This window comes from Natator depressus, chromosome 6, assembly GCF_965152275.1.
Source record: "Natator depressus isolate rNatDep1 chromosome 6, rNatDep2.hap1, whole genome shotgun sequence".
NCBI classification, from domain to species: Eukaryota; Metazoa; Chordata; order Testudines; family Cheloniidae; genus Natator; species Natator depressus.
Genome location: NC_134239.1, coordinates 16,492,619 through 16,509,640, shown reverse-complemented (window position 1 = coordinate 16,509,640; position 17,022 = coordinate 16,492,619). Strand labels below are relative to the sequence as shown.

At 52.6% G+C, this 17,022-nt stretch overlaps 1 protein-coding gene across 1 annotated transcript; it reads right to left on the bottom strand.

Annotated features, from left to right (window-relative positions):
• Positions 1-965: 965 nt before the first annotated feature.
• Positions 966-7,229, bottom strand: LRRC10B (leucine rich repeat containing 10B). Its single transcript, XM_074954643.1, has 2 exons — positions 4,617-7,229; positions 966-2,334 (listed from the first exon to the last, which is right to left on the bottom strand). Exon 1 carries the CDS (start codon positions 6,673-6,675, stop codon positions 5,785-5,787), a length of 891 nt encoding a protein of 296 aa, XP_074810744.1. The 5' UTR covers positions 6,676-7,229; the 3' UTR covers positions 966-2,334; positions 4,617-5,784.
• Positions 7,230-17,022: the final 9,793 nt, after the last annotated feature.

Here is a 17,022-nt window from a genome sequence, read left to right as displayed (position 1 = left end):
AAGGGGAATCTTCCTTAGCTATCAGCAGTAGAGTGCTCTGACATACAGAAGAACATTTCTGATTTTATTCAGTGGAAAGCAGTGGTGTGCATACATGCCACTCTTTGTGCATGCAGGTTGTCCCATTCGTACACAGAGGTGTGAATGCCACTATCTTGTATTACGATAGTGTCTTCAATCCCAAAGCACTTCAGACACTATGAACCGGGGTAGTCAATAGGCAGACCGTGAGCCAAATCCAGACTGCCAGAGGCTTTTGAACGGACAATGAAATCTTTTTATTTACTTATTTTCATTATTGTTATTGATGTGTGAAAAATGTTTCTCTGGAGTCTGGACCTTGCCTATACCTTGACCAAAAAATTCCCCTGCTATAAACCATTCAGATAGCACCTCTGAACAGAGCCCACCTTTGGGGTGAAAGGTGGGATCCAGCCAGGATACAACACACTCTAGAACAGTGACTCTCACCCTTTCCAGACTACTGCACCCCTTTCAGGAATGGGATTTGTCTTGCATACCCCCAAGTTTCACCTCACACTACTTGCTTACATCAAACATAAACATACAAAAGTGTCACAGCACACTATTACTGAAAAGTTGCTGACTTCCTCATTTTCACCATTATAAAATAAATCAATTGGAATATAAATATTGTACTTGCATTTCAGTAAGAGCAGTATAAACCAGTCATTGTCTGTATGAAATTTTAGTTTGCACTGACTTCACTAGTGCTTTTTATGTAGCCTGTTGTAAAACTAGGCAAATATCTAGAGAAGTTGATGTACCCCTCAAGACCTCTGCATTCACTCAGGGGGTACACGTATCAATGGTTGAGCACCACTGTGCCAGAACACCAGAGAGCAGGGGCAAAATCCTAATCTTATAAAAGTGCCTGGGAGCCTTAATGTCCAAACAGAGCAGACTGGACCACTCCAATTAAAGCCTGGCGCTCAGTTTCTCTCTCTCAGTCGAAAAGCTAAGTCAACCCAGCTGGAATGTGAACTTATGATACCGGGCAGCAGAGCTGTGTCACACCTGATACATAGACAACAAAGCCAACCCTGGATGAAACCCTAGACAATGGTCTCTCAGATCGCGACATAGTTCTGGAACTTCACAACTCACAAACATTCCGTATCCCTCCATACACTTGACTGTAGTTCATTTGCATACTGCAGTCTTATTGGTTACAATCAGAGCCGCTTGAAATGCAGCCTTTTTATTCTGCAGGAAATTCCAACATTTCAAAACCTGGGTTTGCGCCACACCAGCCTGGACACAGAACACGGTGAAATTTCCCATGAAATGAAATTTTCAAAACAATTTAGTTTCAGGTCAAACAAAACATTTTGTTCAGATTTTGACTTTTTTAAAAGTTTATATGTTACTGATAGAATACAAAATACATTTCTAAATAAAGTTATTTCAAAATGAAAAATCAAAACGTTCCACTTTGACCTTATCCCAACCCTTCAGTTCCATTTTTATTTCGTAACAACATTTTGTCAAAGTCCCTATGCTCCTGCAGAGAGTTTTGAGAAAACTGTCTCATCTGAACATTTTTTGACCAGCTCTAGTTAAAATGTCTTGCAACTCTGACTGTTTTTAAAATCAAAAATGTAAACCTTTGGTCTGAAGTCTTTGGACTGGTCCACAGACACATGCTGTTCCGACAGGTAACTTGGGAAACTCACTGCTGCAGGATGTTATGGGGGAAAAGAACTCAGTGGGATCCACAGGTTCTTATGCTTCAGTGAAAGCTGATCACCATCTGGGATCAGGAAACATTATTGCCCCCTACCACCTTGCTATGGTATTGCACAATTCGATGTATCATGCGGGGGAACATACTGGCTACTGCCAGAGGCAGGATACCAGACTAGACAGACCACGGGTCTATTATACTATAACAAGGAGGACAGATATTGGCCCAGCTGATCACTGATCTGCTCTAATACCTCAAGGAAGTGAAATACCAGATGAGAAGGACTCACTGCTCTGATCCGGTCTTTGGAAGACTAAGAGACCTTCCCTCATCCTGGCTGGAGCAGGACAGTAGAAATTCACTCCACCTTCACAAATGGGCAGTAGGATTTAGACTTCATGCTCAGTGAGGCTGAGGATTAAGATAATCAGGGCCAGTCAGCCTTTAGCACAAGCAATGTTCCTGTGGGTACCTGCATTCTTGCCACACATACACCAGATTCCTAGGCTGACTCAGCAACTGCCGCCAGTCCAATGTCCCGCTCCAGCAGAGGGGGCGGGACTGAGATAACTCGCTTCTCAATCCCCGCCCCTGACCTGGCAGCCTCTTGCTGACTCCGGATGTTACTATAAGAAACAGCAAAGGAAATCATTTGAAATTGTTCCCTTAAGAAGCCTAATAAAACCACTTGAAGCTGATCAAGAGAAGGAGAGCAGAGAAATGACTCAAAACAGGAGGAAGAGGGGAATGAATTAACTACTCCAGTTAAGCAACATTCCTGATCTTGGTAAACAAAACACCTCTAAGAGGTACAGGAATCCCCACCACCAATTTCATGGGAGTCTGGACAATCAGCAATAAAAGGCCCTTCCCAGGCAGCAGTTTAGTCTCAGTGTACCCAGCTTAATAAACTCATGTGTGCACTAAGCCTCAGGCAGGCATGCCCCAGTGCACAGAGCTAGCCAGGGCAGGCAGCAGCAGTGGGCTCAGAGAGGAGATCCTGCGGAGTGCTATGGGGATAACATGCTGTATACCCCTAACTCACAGAGACGGGGGCAGCAGGACTCTGGAGCTCTGAAATACAAGGGCCAGGGAAGCACTAAGGGCTGTAACTGTCAGGAGACATTCTCTCCCCCTCCACCCGCCGTCATTTCCATAGCACACTTAGAATTTGTTTTCCCAACAGCCACTTGAGTCAGTCTCTCTCACCTCCCGTGTTTGCCCCTTGGCCTGACCTTCCAGCCTCTCTACTCATCACTTCGTGGCCCACTGCAGCTGGGATGGCATATCCTCAGGTGCCACAAGGGCTTTTCAAATGAGGTGGGAGAGAGCAAGAGAGAGAGGACACAGCTGAAATAGAGACAGAGGGAACACGGCTCAGAGATACCCCACAGCTCAGAGAGAACAACAGAGAGTGAGGACTTGGTTTTCAGGTGCAGATGGGCCAGCTCCAGGACCAAGACCATGCAGTTTGAGCCTCCCCTAGTCACACAAACCAATTCAGCCCCCGGAGCAAAAATGACGCAGACAGGGACAGAGCAGTTCTGAGAGACATGAGTCATACTGTTCCTGTTATCAGTACTGGGCTGATTAATCCCCACCCAAGGCACCTGAACCTGCTACAGAGACACCTGCTACAACAGCACACAGGCCCTGTCAGCTCAGCCTAGAAAAGACCAAAAATCACAGGCTTAAAGCCCCAAAGCAAATTAAAATGTTACTGTGCAGACACACACAGAACCCACCTGAACAAGCCACACCTTGGCCTCATAGTCATGCAGCAGGAAGAGCCCAGCCGGCTACAGGATGTGCTACAGACCTTTAAAATCCTCTGGCTACCTTCAACCCGCGGATAAATCTACTGCTAGATCTTTATGGGTGGGGAATGTGGAGTACAGCAATTGGCACTCAGGCTGCACTGGATGGGACATAAGCACTGCTAAAATCACCCTCCACTCTTACACAGGCAACATCTTCCCACCTTCTTCCAGACACTGCACAAAGCCCCAAAAAAGAAAAGTATGTTGGCTACTGGAATTAGAGAACATCATCAACACAAGCAGCTAGATTGTTCCAGCTCCCTTCACACTAGCAGACCTCCTATCTACAGGGCACTGTGTAATACAGAGCTGTGCTCTCACCAAGTATTGAAGCAGTGATCCCAAAGCAAAAACGGAAACCAGGACACTTTCCACTAGAAACCCAAGGATGGGCAATTTTGTACCCCACTGTGACAGGAGAAACTGAAACTGACAGGCACTTTTTATTCTGCTGCATGAGATCCAAAAGAAGAGGAGGAGACTTTTCCAAGTGATCAGAACTAGCAAGACTCTTTGCAGCAAAGCAAAGAAGAAAAATGACATAACTTTGAGTGAAAGGAAAAAGACAGTGGAAATGTCTTAATGCTACCTGGCCCCCAGCCAGCAAATCCACAAAAGATCATAGTGGGCACATGGTATAAAACCCAGTTAATCCTCTAAAACCCTGACCAAGGCACAGAGACTTGACAAAGTGTATTAACTTTGGCAATACTGGTATACTTTGCCATGCCAATAAAGTTACTGAGATTGAAGCTGGGCTGAGAGTGAACACAGCCCAGGGAGGAGTGGAGGGGAGGAGATGAAGAGAGGAGGGGAGAGCGCTATGGAGGGGAGCTCAGAGAGAGGTATGGAAAGGAGGGAAGGAGAATGGACCTAGTTCCCAGTGAGGGAGGAGTTGCACTGCAGAGGGAGTCACAAATGACAGCAGCAGAGGAGGGATGGAGGAGAGCGAGGAAGAGTGCAAAAAAGACAGTACAGTTCAGAGACGGGCAGAGAGAGGAAACAGGATCCCCCAAAATGTTAAAAATAACACAGATGCTTGAGAACCCAGTTCCCTTTCCCCAGACCATATGATTCTGTTTACATACTCTTTCCAAATAAACCATCCTGGCAGCAGCCTCCCTGAGAATCAGCCTGAGAGCCTCTTCCTCTCGCTACCAGATTTTCTCAGTTTTCTACTTTTTATTGCTTAGATTTGGTACAAATCTAGCCCGCGGTGGAATGGGAGAATGAGCCTGCCACCCCCAGGAGGAAAGAGAGAGTCGGAGAGAGTCCTGCTGCTGCCACCCCACTGCCCCAGACGCACACAGTCCTGGTGGCCCAGTTCACACCAGCTTTTGCTTCTGTGCCCATTTAAGGGAATGGAAAGTCCAGGCAGCCTGCAAAGCAGCGCACAGGGCTCCTTTTCCCACCATACAAAGAGCGGAGGCAAAAACCCTTTCCAGGCCAGAGAGCGAGTGCTGCGCACAAACAAGGCTTTCCTATCAGCTTCTTTTCAAAGCTGACAGCTGGAAGGAGCAGCTTGGGAGATGTTTCTCTCTGTGAGTCTAATTCCAGTAGCAGAATAGGAATCTCTAGGATGTGAGAAGCTTTTCTGTTCATACTCGAACCCTGTGGCCCTCCAGGGCGCGGAGTCCAAGGGAATGAAAAAACCCCACCAAACCAAACAGCATGGCTTTTTCCTGTCTTGTTTCTGAGTCCCGTGGCAATGGGCCGGATGGCAAGTAGCAGAGATCACTCATAGATACCTAACCAAACAGCCACAGATTGTCACATTAAAGTCCTTTCAATTCCAGGCTTCCACCACAAGCTGGCTGTTCTGAAAAGGCCAACTCTTATCAATGCCCATCTCAAACAGGGACCATCCTCCTACAGACCTGGTCCAATGGGATTATCCAACACAACAGCATTGTGGTTTCCCCTGCCAACCCCCACGTCCTGTGGTTATGCAGGATGTCTCAGGGGTGCAGTGACTGCCCAGCACTTCTGCAGATAGATGATACTCCCCTTTGCGGTCTGTGGTCCCAGCAAGGAGACAGTGATCCCTTTGATTCATGGTTTTCCTGTCTCGTGCAAGAAGATAGTGACTCCCTGGACTGGTAGTTGCCCATGACCCTAGTTGGGAGACTGTGGCCCCCCATGGCCAGAGATGGTCCATGCAAACTCTCACCCCTTGCAGCGCAGAAGCGGATATACCAGCCCACCAATGTCCACCAGATTTTCTGAGCAGCAACCATGTTGTTGTAGTGCCCATTCTCATGTTTCTTCTGGGGAGCATTCGAGGGCAGAGAAACTGCCTTCAGCATCCTCCAGCAGAGAGGAGTCGTTCCTCAGGGTGCCCTGCATGGCTTCTGAGCCATTCTCCTCCTGTTCATCCTGCTCCTCCTGCTCCCGCAGGCTCTGGAGACGTTCCTCCCTGGCCTCCATCAGCTCCTGGGCCCCATCGCCCACAAGGGTGACAGTGTCAGCCACACAGGGTGGTGCTTTAACTGGATTATGGTCATAGGAAAAGAGCCGTAACCTTTTTAGGTGGGCCAGGTCTGGGAAGTCGATGATCTTGTTGCGGTCCAGGTCAAGGATATGGAGCTGGGCCATGCGGAGCAGGGGCTGTGGGAACTCCTCAAAGCGATTCCCATAAAGCCATAGCCCCCGGAGGCCAGTCATACGCGGCAGGCTGCCTGGCAGTGCCCGGAGTCGATTGTCACCCATCTGCAAGGACTGCAGTGCAGGCATCTGGAGCAAGGCCCGAGGGAAATGGTACAGGTAGTTGTTCTCGATCCACAAGCAGCGCAGAGTCTGGAGCTGGGCAAAGTCTGCAGGGAGGCCAAAGAGGCGGTTGCTGCCCAGGTAGAGGCGGGTGAGACGGGGCAGGCGGCATAGTGCCTCAGGCACCTCCTCCAGCTTGTTGAAGTCCAGTGCCAGGATGCGCAGCTCCCGCAGTCCCTCGATCTCCTCAGGCAGCTCACGCAACCCCGTGCCACTGATGTAGAGCTTCTGCAGGCTGCCCAGGGCACACACTGGGCCTGGCAGCCGCTTCAGGTGCCGCCCGGTCAGCTCCAGTGTCTGATCCCCACCACTCAGCTGCTCCTCCGCTCCCGATGGCAGCCGCTCCTCCCTGCCTGAGGACCCTGCGCTGCCCATTCTCATGGCCAAGGGCTGCTGGGATAACGAAAGCCACCGCCTCCAGCGGGGCAGCCCACAGGGAACATGACAACCAGCTAACCTGGTGCCCCCCGGATTGGCCTCCTGGGACTAAGACCAGTGCCCCTCCCCGGGTCCCCCCTGTCAGGGATGGGACCGACCAGCCTCCTGGAGCTGGGACTGGTGCCCCCTTGCTCCCCTCCGGCCAGGGCTGGGACTGGTGCCTCTGGATCGCCTCCCCCGAGACTAGGACATGTGCCCCCCTTGGGTGCCCCGTGCCAGGGATGGGGCTGGCGCCCCCTTGCCTCCTCCTGCCAGGGCCGGGAGCAGGGCCCCCCAACAGCCCCTCGGCTATGGGGCCGGTGCCCCCGGATCAGCCTACCGGGACCGGGACCAGGACCAAAGCCCCCGGGATCCCCCAGCCAGGGCCAGGCCGGTACCCCCTGGATCGCCCTCCCGGGGCTAGCACCCTACCCCTACCCGGGATCGGCCTCCCCCCCGCGTGGTGCCGGCCCTGCCGCTGCGCGGCCCCCGGTGCCTCCCGGCCTCTCGCTCCGGGGCTCCCGGCTCGGTCTGAGCTCGGCTCCCACACACCCGGCGCCTAGCGACTCGTCTCCATGGCAACCCCCACGCGGGACAGCCCGCCTATGGCGGAGCCGCTCGGGCCGGCGGGGGCGGGCTGTCCTCAGACCCCGCCCCTATGACACGCCCACTCCCGAGGCCGCTGCTGCGGGCCTGGCTGTACCCGATATGGGCTCGCTCGCGAGGCCCTGCCCCGCCTCCAGCCGACAAGGGCCTCGCCCCCCCCCCGAGTAAAGCCTCGGCTACACTCGGCCCCGCCCCCAGCACCTGTGTCCTCACTACGGCCTAGGCTACACAGGGCAAAGACACACCAGGGCTACAGCCCCAGGCTCAAACCCCACACCCCTTCCTCTGCTACACCCACCGCACACCCCCAGCCCAGCTCCACTGAGAGACTCCGTACCCTCCAACAGCCACCACACCCCAGCTCCACCCTCTGCACAACTTCCTCCCGTGCTACACCCACCGCACAACCCAGCCCAGCTCCACTGAGAGACTCCCTATCCTCCAACAGCCACCACACCCCAGCTCCACCCTCTGCACAACTTCCTCCCGTGCTACACCCACCGCACAACCCAGCCCAGCTCCACTGAGAGACTCCGTACCCTCCAACAGCCACCACACCCCAGCTCCACCCTCTGCACAACTTCCTCCCGTGCTACACCCGCCGCACACCCCCAGCCCAGCTCCAGTGAGAGACTCCCTACCCTCCAACAGCCACCACACCCCAGCTCCACCCTCTGCACAACTTCCTCCCATGCTACACCCACCGCACACCCCCAGCCCAGCTCCACTGAGAGACTCCCTATCCTCCAACAGCCACCACACCCCAGCTCCACCCTCTGCACAACTTCCTCCCGTGCTACACCCACCGCACACCCCCAGCCCAGCTCCATTGAGAGACTCCCTACCCTCCAACAGCCACCACACCCCAGCTCCACCCTCTGCACAACTTCCTCCCGTGCTACACCCGCCGCACACCCCCAGCCCAGCTCCAGTGAGAGACTCCCTACCCTCCAACAGCCACCACACCCCAGCTCCACCCTCTGCACAACTTCCTCCCATGCTACACCCACCGCACACCCCCAGCCCAGCTCCACTGAGAGACTCCCTACCCTCCAACAGCCACCACACCCCAGCTACACCCACTGCACAACTTCCTCCCATGCTACACCCACCGCACACCCCCAGCCCAGCTCCACTGAGAGACTCCCTACCCTCCAACAGCCACCACACCCCAGCTCCACCCTCTGCACAACTTCCTCCCATGCTACACCCACCGCACACCCCCAGCCCAGCTCCATTGAGAGACTCCCTATCCTCCAACAGCCACCACACCCCAGCTACACCCACCATAAACCCCCCACACCCCAGCTACACCCACTGCACAACCCCTTCTCCTGCTAAACCTGCTGCGTAACCCCCCCAGCCCAGCTACACTGAGAGACTCCCCCCTCCTACAGCCACCACGCAACCCCCACCCCAGCTACACTGAGGGACTCCCCTCCCCTCCTGCAGCCACCACACAACCCCCTTCCCAGCTACACTGAGGGACTCCCCACCTATAGCCACCACACAACTCCCCTCCTAGCTACACTGATAAACTCCACCCCCTCTACACCCACCATAGGTCTCCCTGCATACCACCACCGCCAAACCTACTTCTGCTACATCCCATGTGCACACCTTTCCACAACTCCCTCACAGAGACACACCCCTGCACAACAGAGGGTCTTCTGGTTAGTCAAAGTAGGAAGAAGATATCCCTGGCTACTCTTGTTTGTGTATCCAGGAGTAGCAATGAGCACCCCAAGACTTATCACTGCCTTGACTGCTTGGCAAGTACCACTGCAAATGCCACTGCCTCAGAAAGTTTTCCTTTTCCTACTAACAGGACCTGGGGTACTCTCTTCCCTGGGTTTAACTGAAGCCGGCTTCCTTTTGTCCAGGTTCCTTCAGACACATCATTGCCATCCTCTGCACCGGAGATGTAGAGCTGGGTGTCATCAGCCTATTAATGGCATTCAATCTCATGGGATTTCAGTGTACACTCGAGAATTCTCCAACCAGTCCTTTCTTCTTCATATGGCAATCCCCTGGGTACACCTCAAATCACACTAACAATCCCTGCTCATGCAGCCAGCCATACAAAACAGGACCCATCAATCCTTATCCTCCACACCCTCAACCAACACATACACACAGCACTGCACCAGTCCTGTCTTCTCCTTCCACCTAATCCACCCCCGCACTAACATCCAGCCAACAACCTCCAGCATACACCCAACCAGCTTTCCTGGGCATGCACAAAATCACTCTTCCTTACAAACCCAATGAAGGTCTTCCCACAAGACCCCAACCATCTCTCTCTAATACACTCAACCAGCCTTGAGTTGGTTGGAACTCAGGCAGCTCACGTGGTTTGGCTTAGGTTGGCATTTAGATAGGCAAGGTCTCCCAAGCCAACCATCTTTTATGGCTTGGATTAGGCAGGCAGCTTGCATGGCTTGGATTGGGCAGGTACACTGGAAATTCCTTTGATCAGGAGAGTTATTCCTTTATCAGTTAATCCTCTGGTACTTTAGCCTCAGGGGTGGAACTGTCTTCATAGCTCTATCTTGTGAGCATATGGCAGGCAGTGGCAATCAAATAAATAATAAACCCTGTTTGTCCCCCTCCCTGTAGGAATGTCATGATACCAAAGAAGGTTCAGGCCTGTGTCCCAGTCCCAGCTCTTGGTTGGTGTGGGGTATTTCTGTTTGTTACGCACAGGCCTGGTAAGTTTGTTGCGAGCTCCTGTGAGAGGCTGGAATGGGAATTGTGCTGACAAGAGTTTATTGATCTCCCAACAGAGTGAAGCCAATTAGCCCAGAAGTTACCAGAGGTCACAGCATCTGCCTTTACTTTCCCCCCTTCCCTTCTCATTTCATCTAATTTATTTTCCACCAAATCACGTTGAAAACAAAACTCCCTCATACTTGGTTCATCCTGTATCTTTTCAGTATCCCCTTCCTCCCACTTAATGCAGCACACAAGAGATCCGCATGCCCACATACATGAACTCCTGTGTCCTACAACAAAATTAAGAGGCACATACGCAAACATGCTGACCTCATGTACATGCAGATGTATACACCAAATGAACTCACCTCCATGTACCTGGGCATATGCACACAAGCACACATTCATGTATGGTATTTGTGCACAAATATGCCCACATAAAGAACAAACATACACATTAAAATTACATGCAAACACAAAATGCACTGAATTTGCACCCATGCAGTCTATGCCATACACAAATACTGAAATCACCTACATCCCTATACATACCTGCATTCACACACACACATGTGTCCCTAAATACACAGAGCAAACATGCACACATACACAGTATTTGTGCACAAATATGCACATGTAAAGAACACGTACACATTCAAATTACATGCAGACAAACACACTGAATGTACACCCACGCACAAGATATGCCATACACAAATATTTAATTCACCTACATGCCCAAACATACATGTATACACACACAGAAAACTAATGTACATTCGCACACAACCACATGTGCCTACATTCATACAGCAAACATATACAAACATGCATGCGTTTCTGTTCTGTTCTGTGTAGATCCATATACCATGCCACCACTGTGGTATCCAAAGGCATGCACACACAAACATGCATGCATGTGCATGTTAAGGGACAGTACATAAACTCCCACGTCACCCAGCCTGGTTTCTTTCAGAGACCTAGTCATCGTTATCCCTTTTGAGATACTGGGTTTTGATTGCCCTGCACTGACCCTTGTGTCCACTGCATTCTGAGAAGACAGCAAAGATCTGCATCAGTACCTTAGAGCTGGTGGCGCTGCTGGAGATGATGATCTGGCTCCTCGGCTGGTGGGAATGGACACAGTCAATGGATTTATGCTGATGTACACTAGCTGTGCATCTGACCCTTCCTTCAGCTCATTCCTTGCCACCCTCAATTCTGTTCCACCCCAAGTACCTACTCTTCTTACAGTAATGTTCCCAAACATTGTCCACTAGTTGCTTCACTCATATTCAGTGAGTTATAAATTATCAAGTCCTGGCTCCTCTCCTGTATCCAGGTTCTGCTCATGGAAACTGTTGCATCTCCTCATCATTTGAATTTCCTAAGTCTCCTCTCCTCCAGAAATAACTAAAAAAGCCATAATTTCTCTTCTTCAGCACAGCCTAGCTACTTTGGTTCAGTCTGAGAGCTTCTTAACTTCTCTCCTCCCCTTTTTTCTATCCTTCTCCCTGTGGCTGGAAGTGATCTGGAGAAGACAGCCACCTTCTCCAGATCCATTCACACCACTCGCAACACCCCCTGCCTCATTCCCAGGTTAGAGAAATAGCTTAACAACCCCAGGCTCTGAAGTACCAGGTGGAGACCCCACTGTCACAGAAGAGGATCATAGGCAGAACCAAGACCCCTGGGACCATAGATCCCAACCCCTACCCCATTTTTTGCCATCTCATCCCACCAAGACAAAAGATGCATTGAGATATAGTTATCGATCAGCAGTTGTGTATCTCTTATTGCCTCTTACACATCCCTCCAGGTGTTTTGTACTCAGCCACTCTCCTGCCTTAGTTCCCTGTTCAAATCAGCTGTGTCATCCACAAGACCTTCCCTGGGAAAAATTATACTCAGACAGCCCTCCAGTGGCCACTGTCCCAATGACAATCTCCCATAGATTGCATGTGGGATACTGTACCTTACTCAGGCAAAATTCCCACCAATGTCAACAGGAGTTTGCCAGGCTAAAGACGGAGCCTGTACTAAATAAGGAACCAAATCAATGGGGGTTTTGCCCAAGTAAGGAGAGAGTGTAATGTGTGTCCGGTTTGTTCCTGTGCTGTAACTACAGATGGGGCAACCCAAGGTCCTGTGTTCTGGTAGTGGGGGCTGAGACTCCAAGTCCCTCACGTCTCATTGCACAATACCTCAGTGCTAACCGTGGGATAAGAACATGATTAGAATATTTTTGATTAGCTAAACTAGATAGTCTGAGGTCCATTCTGAAGTCCATTCCCACCACCACCATTACTAACACACTTAAGAGCTGAGAATTCACTCACAGGGATTGGTCAGGAAGCCACTCAACCCCCTCTCACAAGCCTGGGTCCAGCTGTCCTCATCCCCTTTACTCCCCACTCATTGCCCTAGGTCAGGTCAGCCTCTCACTCCCCTTTTCGCCCTGGGTCAGCCCAACATTCTGCCCCACCCTTGTTAATGGTGCATTGCCCAGAACAAACAGCTGCTGCCTGTTTGACCAGCCAGAGAGTGTGTGTCTGCCCGGGTGTTACTCTGTCACACATGGACTGACTGAGAGGCAAGAATTGCTGCTGTACAAGAAATGCTCAGGAGCAGCCAGCGTTACTCACAGTGTGCAGACACTAAACAACCTGTAACAAAACTGGGAGCCCCAGAATCTCAGAACCGTTCATTAATTTTGGGTGCCCCACCTGAGTTCCCAAGGCACTGAGCTCTGCTATTATTATTTGTGTTACAACGGCACCTAGAGGCACTGACCAAGATCAGGTCCCAGAGTGCCAGGTGCTGCACAGGTGCACTGTGAGAGACAGTCCCTGCCCCGGCAGAGATCAGGGCCCTGTTGTGCCAAGCACTGCACAGACACACCGCAGGAGCAGTCCAAGTCCTGGTTGAGATCAGGGCCCCTTGTGCCAGGTGTTGCACAGACACAGCCCCTCCCCTGAAGAGTGCCGAGTCTACACAGACAAAGGAAGGATCATTATCCCCATTTTACACGTGGGGAAATGAGGCCCAGAGAAATGCAGTGACTTGTCTAAGGTCCCACATGTCTGGGGCAGAGCCAGGTACGGAACCCAGGTCTTCCAGTGCCTCAGCTCCAAGCCCACCCTTCCTTTTGTGCACCAAATCACATTGTTTTCCTTGGGGGCTGGGGGTGCTGAGTGCCTTTGTAATTCAGACCCTAATCGTCTCCGGCTGTGATCAGTTTTCATTTTAAACACAACAAAGGACGCCAGAGGAGAAAGAGCAGCCTCACCAGCTCATCAGCCAGCGGCCTGCACACCAGCCCCCCTCTGCAGGACTCATTACACAAACCCAAGCGCAGGCTAGAACGGTCGGTCGCTGCATGCACCTACAACCAGGCCTGCTCACGTGAGCCCCGGCTTTGCCCATGGGCATGCATGGGGGGGGTGGGAGTTAACCCTGTTCTCACTAGCAAGCTTATACCAAGCAGCACTCGTGCACAGCACAGGGCCAGCACGTGCAAACAGTGAATCACACGCAGGCCAGTACGAGGGCCTGTCATAACCACACACGTACGTGTATGCACAGCCACAACGGGGACACACCTCCTGAGCCTGTGCTGTGGTGGATGCTCCTCTCAGGCCCTGATCCAACCACATGGAAACGGACAGTTGTCTATTGCCTTCAAGGGGAACTGGAGCCGGCTCTTACACCAGGCAATGACTGTGACTTACCACTGGGGTGAGCCATCAGCTGGTCAGCCTCCTTCATACACCCCCTGAACAGTGTACCATGGTTCAGTCCTTGCCAGCTCTCCCCTTATCCCCAGTCACTCTGTGGCTGGGTCCCCAGGCTAGTTATTTTGGTACTAACTCCTCCTCAGTCCTTTATATATCCGTTGTCATGAGTAACGCTTGCTCTGAATGAGTCTCACTCCAGATGGTTGTAAAGGTAACAGGGATTTTTTTTTTTTCAGAGCTACGTACAGCCCTGTCTGTCTTCTGAGATGAAGTCAACAACCAGCATACGTTTCAGCTCCACACGCATATGCTCCTTTCATGCTAGGGCAGGGGTGGGCAAACATTTTAGCCCGAGGGTCACATCTGAGTGGGGAAATTGTATGTAGGGCCATGAAAGTAGGGCTGGAGCAGGGGGTTGGGATGCAGGAGGGAGTGCGGGGTGTGGGAAGGGGCTCAGGGCAAGGGGTTGGGGTGCAGGAGGGGTGTGGAGTACAGGAGGGGTGTGGTGTACAGGAGGGAGCTCAGGGCAGGGGGTTGGGGTGCAGGCAGGGTGCGACAGGGGGCTCAGGGTAAGGGGTTGGGGTGCAGAGTGCAGGGGGGCTCAGGGCAGGCGGTTGGGGTGCAGGAGAGGTGCGGGGTGCAGGAGGGGGCTCAGGGCAGGGGGTTGGGGTGCAGGCAGGGTGCGACAGGGGGTTGGGGTGCAGAGTGCAGGGAGGCTCAGGGCAGGCGGTTGGGGTGCAGGAGGGGTGCGGGGTGCAGGAGGAGGCTCAGGGCAGGGGGTTGGGGTGCAGGAGGGGTGTGGCAGAGGGCTCAAGGCAGAGGACTGGGAGGGCTTGGCAGGCCAGGGGTTGAGGTGTGGGGTGCAGGAGGGGTTCAGGGTGTGGGCTCCGACCTGGCGCCGCTTACCACAAGCGGCTCCAGGGTGGCAGCAGCACGCAGCAGGGCTAAGGCAGGCTCCCTGCCTGCCCTGCCCCGCGCTGGTTCCGGCAGTGGCCAGCATGTCCGGCAGTGGCTCCTGGGGGTGGGGTGGAGCAGGTGGCTCCGCCGTGAGCTGCCCTCACCTGTGGTACCACCCCTGTAGCTCCCATTGGCCTCCGTTCCCCATTCCTGGCCAATGGGAGCTGCGGGGGGCAGTGCTAGTAGGTGAGGGCAGTGCAGGGAGCCCTCTGCCCCTCCCCCCAGCCCCAGGGACCACAGTGATGTGGTGCCAGCCGCTTCTGGGAGTGGCATGGGGCTAGGGCAGGCAGGGAGCCTGCGTTAGTCCCGCTGTGCCACAGGGCTGGCAATCCTGTGGGCCGGATTGAAATCCCTGACAGGCTGGATCCAGTCCACAGGCCGTACTTTGCCGTCCCCTGTACTAGGGCATTGCTGGTGCTCTGAACAGCCATGAAACCATGGTCCATTACCTAGCACATCATCATTCGCTGGGATCACCTGCCATGTACAGGCGTACACACAAACATGCACACAGGCATGGGGTTCACGCAGGCATGCACACGCACACTCAGAGTCAGATCCAGAACCGCTGTGCACTCAAACACAAACGCAAGCAGCACAGGGAGAGCCATCTTGGGAAAGTGAAGCTAACCCAGTTGAAGAAATAGAATCCCATAGATAGATGCGAAATAGGAATGAGAAATCCAGCAGGAAGTTAGGCTAAGGCAGAGATCTGGAGTTATAAGGGACAGGACATTAGACGTCATTGGACAGCAAAAATTTTAAAAACAGTTTGATTCTGTGCTATACAGGCAAAGGTAGTGGACAGAGCACTGAACTGGGATTCAGGAGACCTCGGGTCTATTCCCAGCTCAGCCACTGGCCTGCTGGATAGTCTTGGGCAAGTCACTTTGCCTGTCTGTGCCTCATTTTTCCCATCTGTAAAATGGGGATAATGCTTCTGCCCACCTATTATCATGATCCTCATAAGGGCAGGGAGGTCCTGCTATCTGGCTCTGCTGACAGACCAGCTATAGTCGGGTTGCGGTCCCACCTCACCAGAGAGGCTTAAAGGAGATCAGAGAAGCATAACAAAAAGAACCAGCTGGGCTGGAGGGGCTGGTTTATGAGGAGAGATTAAAGGAGTGAACTCTATCCTGCCTGGTTAAGCCAGGTGGCAGTGGGGAATGTGACAGTCTGGCAGTCCCTGCAGCATGTCAAGCTGATCGAGGGATTCTTGCAGGGGCGGGGATGTGGGTGGAAGGAGGGAGGGGAAGTAGAAATGATGGGATGAGGGAAAATTTAGGCTGCCTACCAGGAAAATGTTCCCAGCGGTGAGATCCGTCAGATTGTGGGAAGCCGGCCACTTGGGACATGGAAACTAGACACAGTTATGGGGGAGAATCTAGCCCAGGTGTGCAGGAGGGGCTATGGCTGATGGAGCCAATAGGATCTACCCATCTCTAAATACTCCTGCACACACTACAAACATGATGCAGGCCATGACACACACACACACTCTCAGAATTCACCCCCCACTTGCAGTTTCCTTTCACATCTAGTGTTACACATGTTAACTCGAGGCTCTGAGTGAGCTGTAGCCAGAGAAGCTGTGAGATGTAGCAGGATTACTGGGCAAAGCTACAGCCCCCAGCCAGCTTCCCCTCTGCAGAGTGTGGGGGGGAGATCAGGTGTCGGCAGGCTCAGGTGTGCTGGAAAACAGAGCTGCAGCTAGGCAGTGTTACCTGCAACATGAGGTCAGCTTGTTTGGTATCACTGACTGCGCTCGGTGTTGTCAAAGTCAGAGGCCCCAACCCAGCTCATGAAACATGCACTAGGAAATGAAACTACCCTCCAGAGAGCAACATGAGAGCGGGAAAGAGGGAGATATCATGGTTTGGGGCAGAAACTGAGACCGAGGGCAGGAGTGCAGAGGGTGTGCGTTGCAGCCCCAGGAGCCAAAAGGTCAATACTACACCAAACAGGGAAAAAGCCTACGTCTTATATCACCCCATGCAGGGAGATCCCACTGTGCATGTGTGCATCATGCCAAGCTGGGAGCCTAGAGACCCTACTGCGTGTGTGTGCAACACACTATGCTGGGAGTGTGGAGACCCTACCTGTGCGTGTGCACGTGCAAGCTTAACACCATTCTGGGAATTGAGACCCCGCTGTGTAGCTATATAACATTACACCATGCTGGAAGGCTGGAAACCCAACTCTGTCTTTGTGTGTATCACACCATGTTGGGAATGTGGAGCTCCGACTGTGTGTGGGTGCATGTACACACCATGCTGGGAATCTGGAGACCCTACTG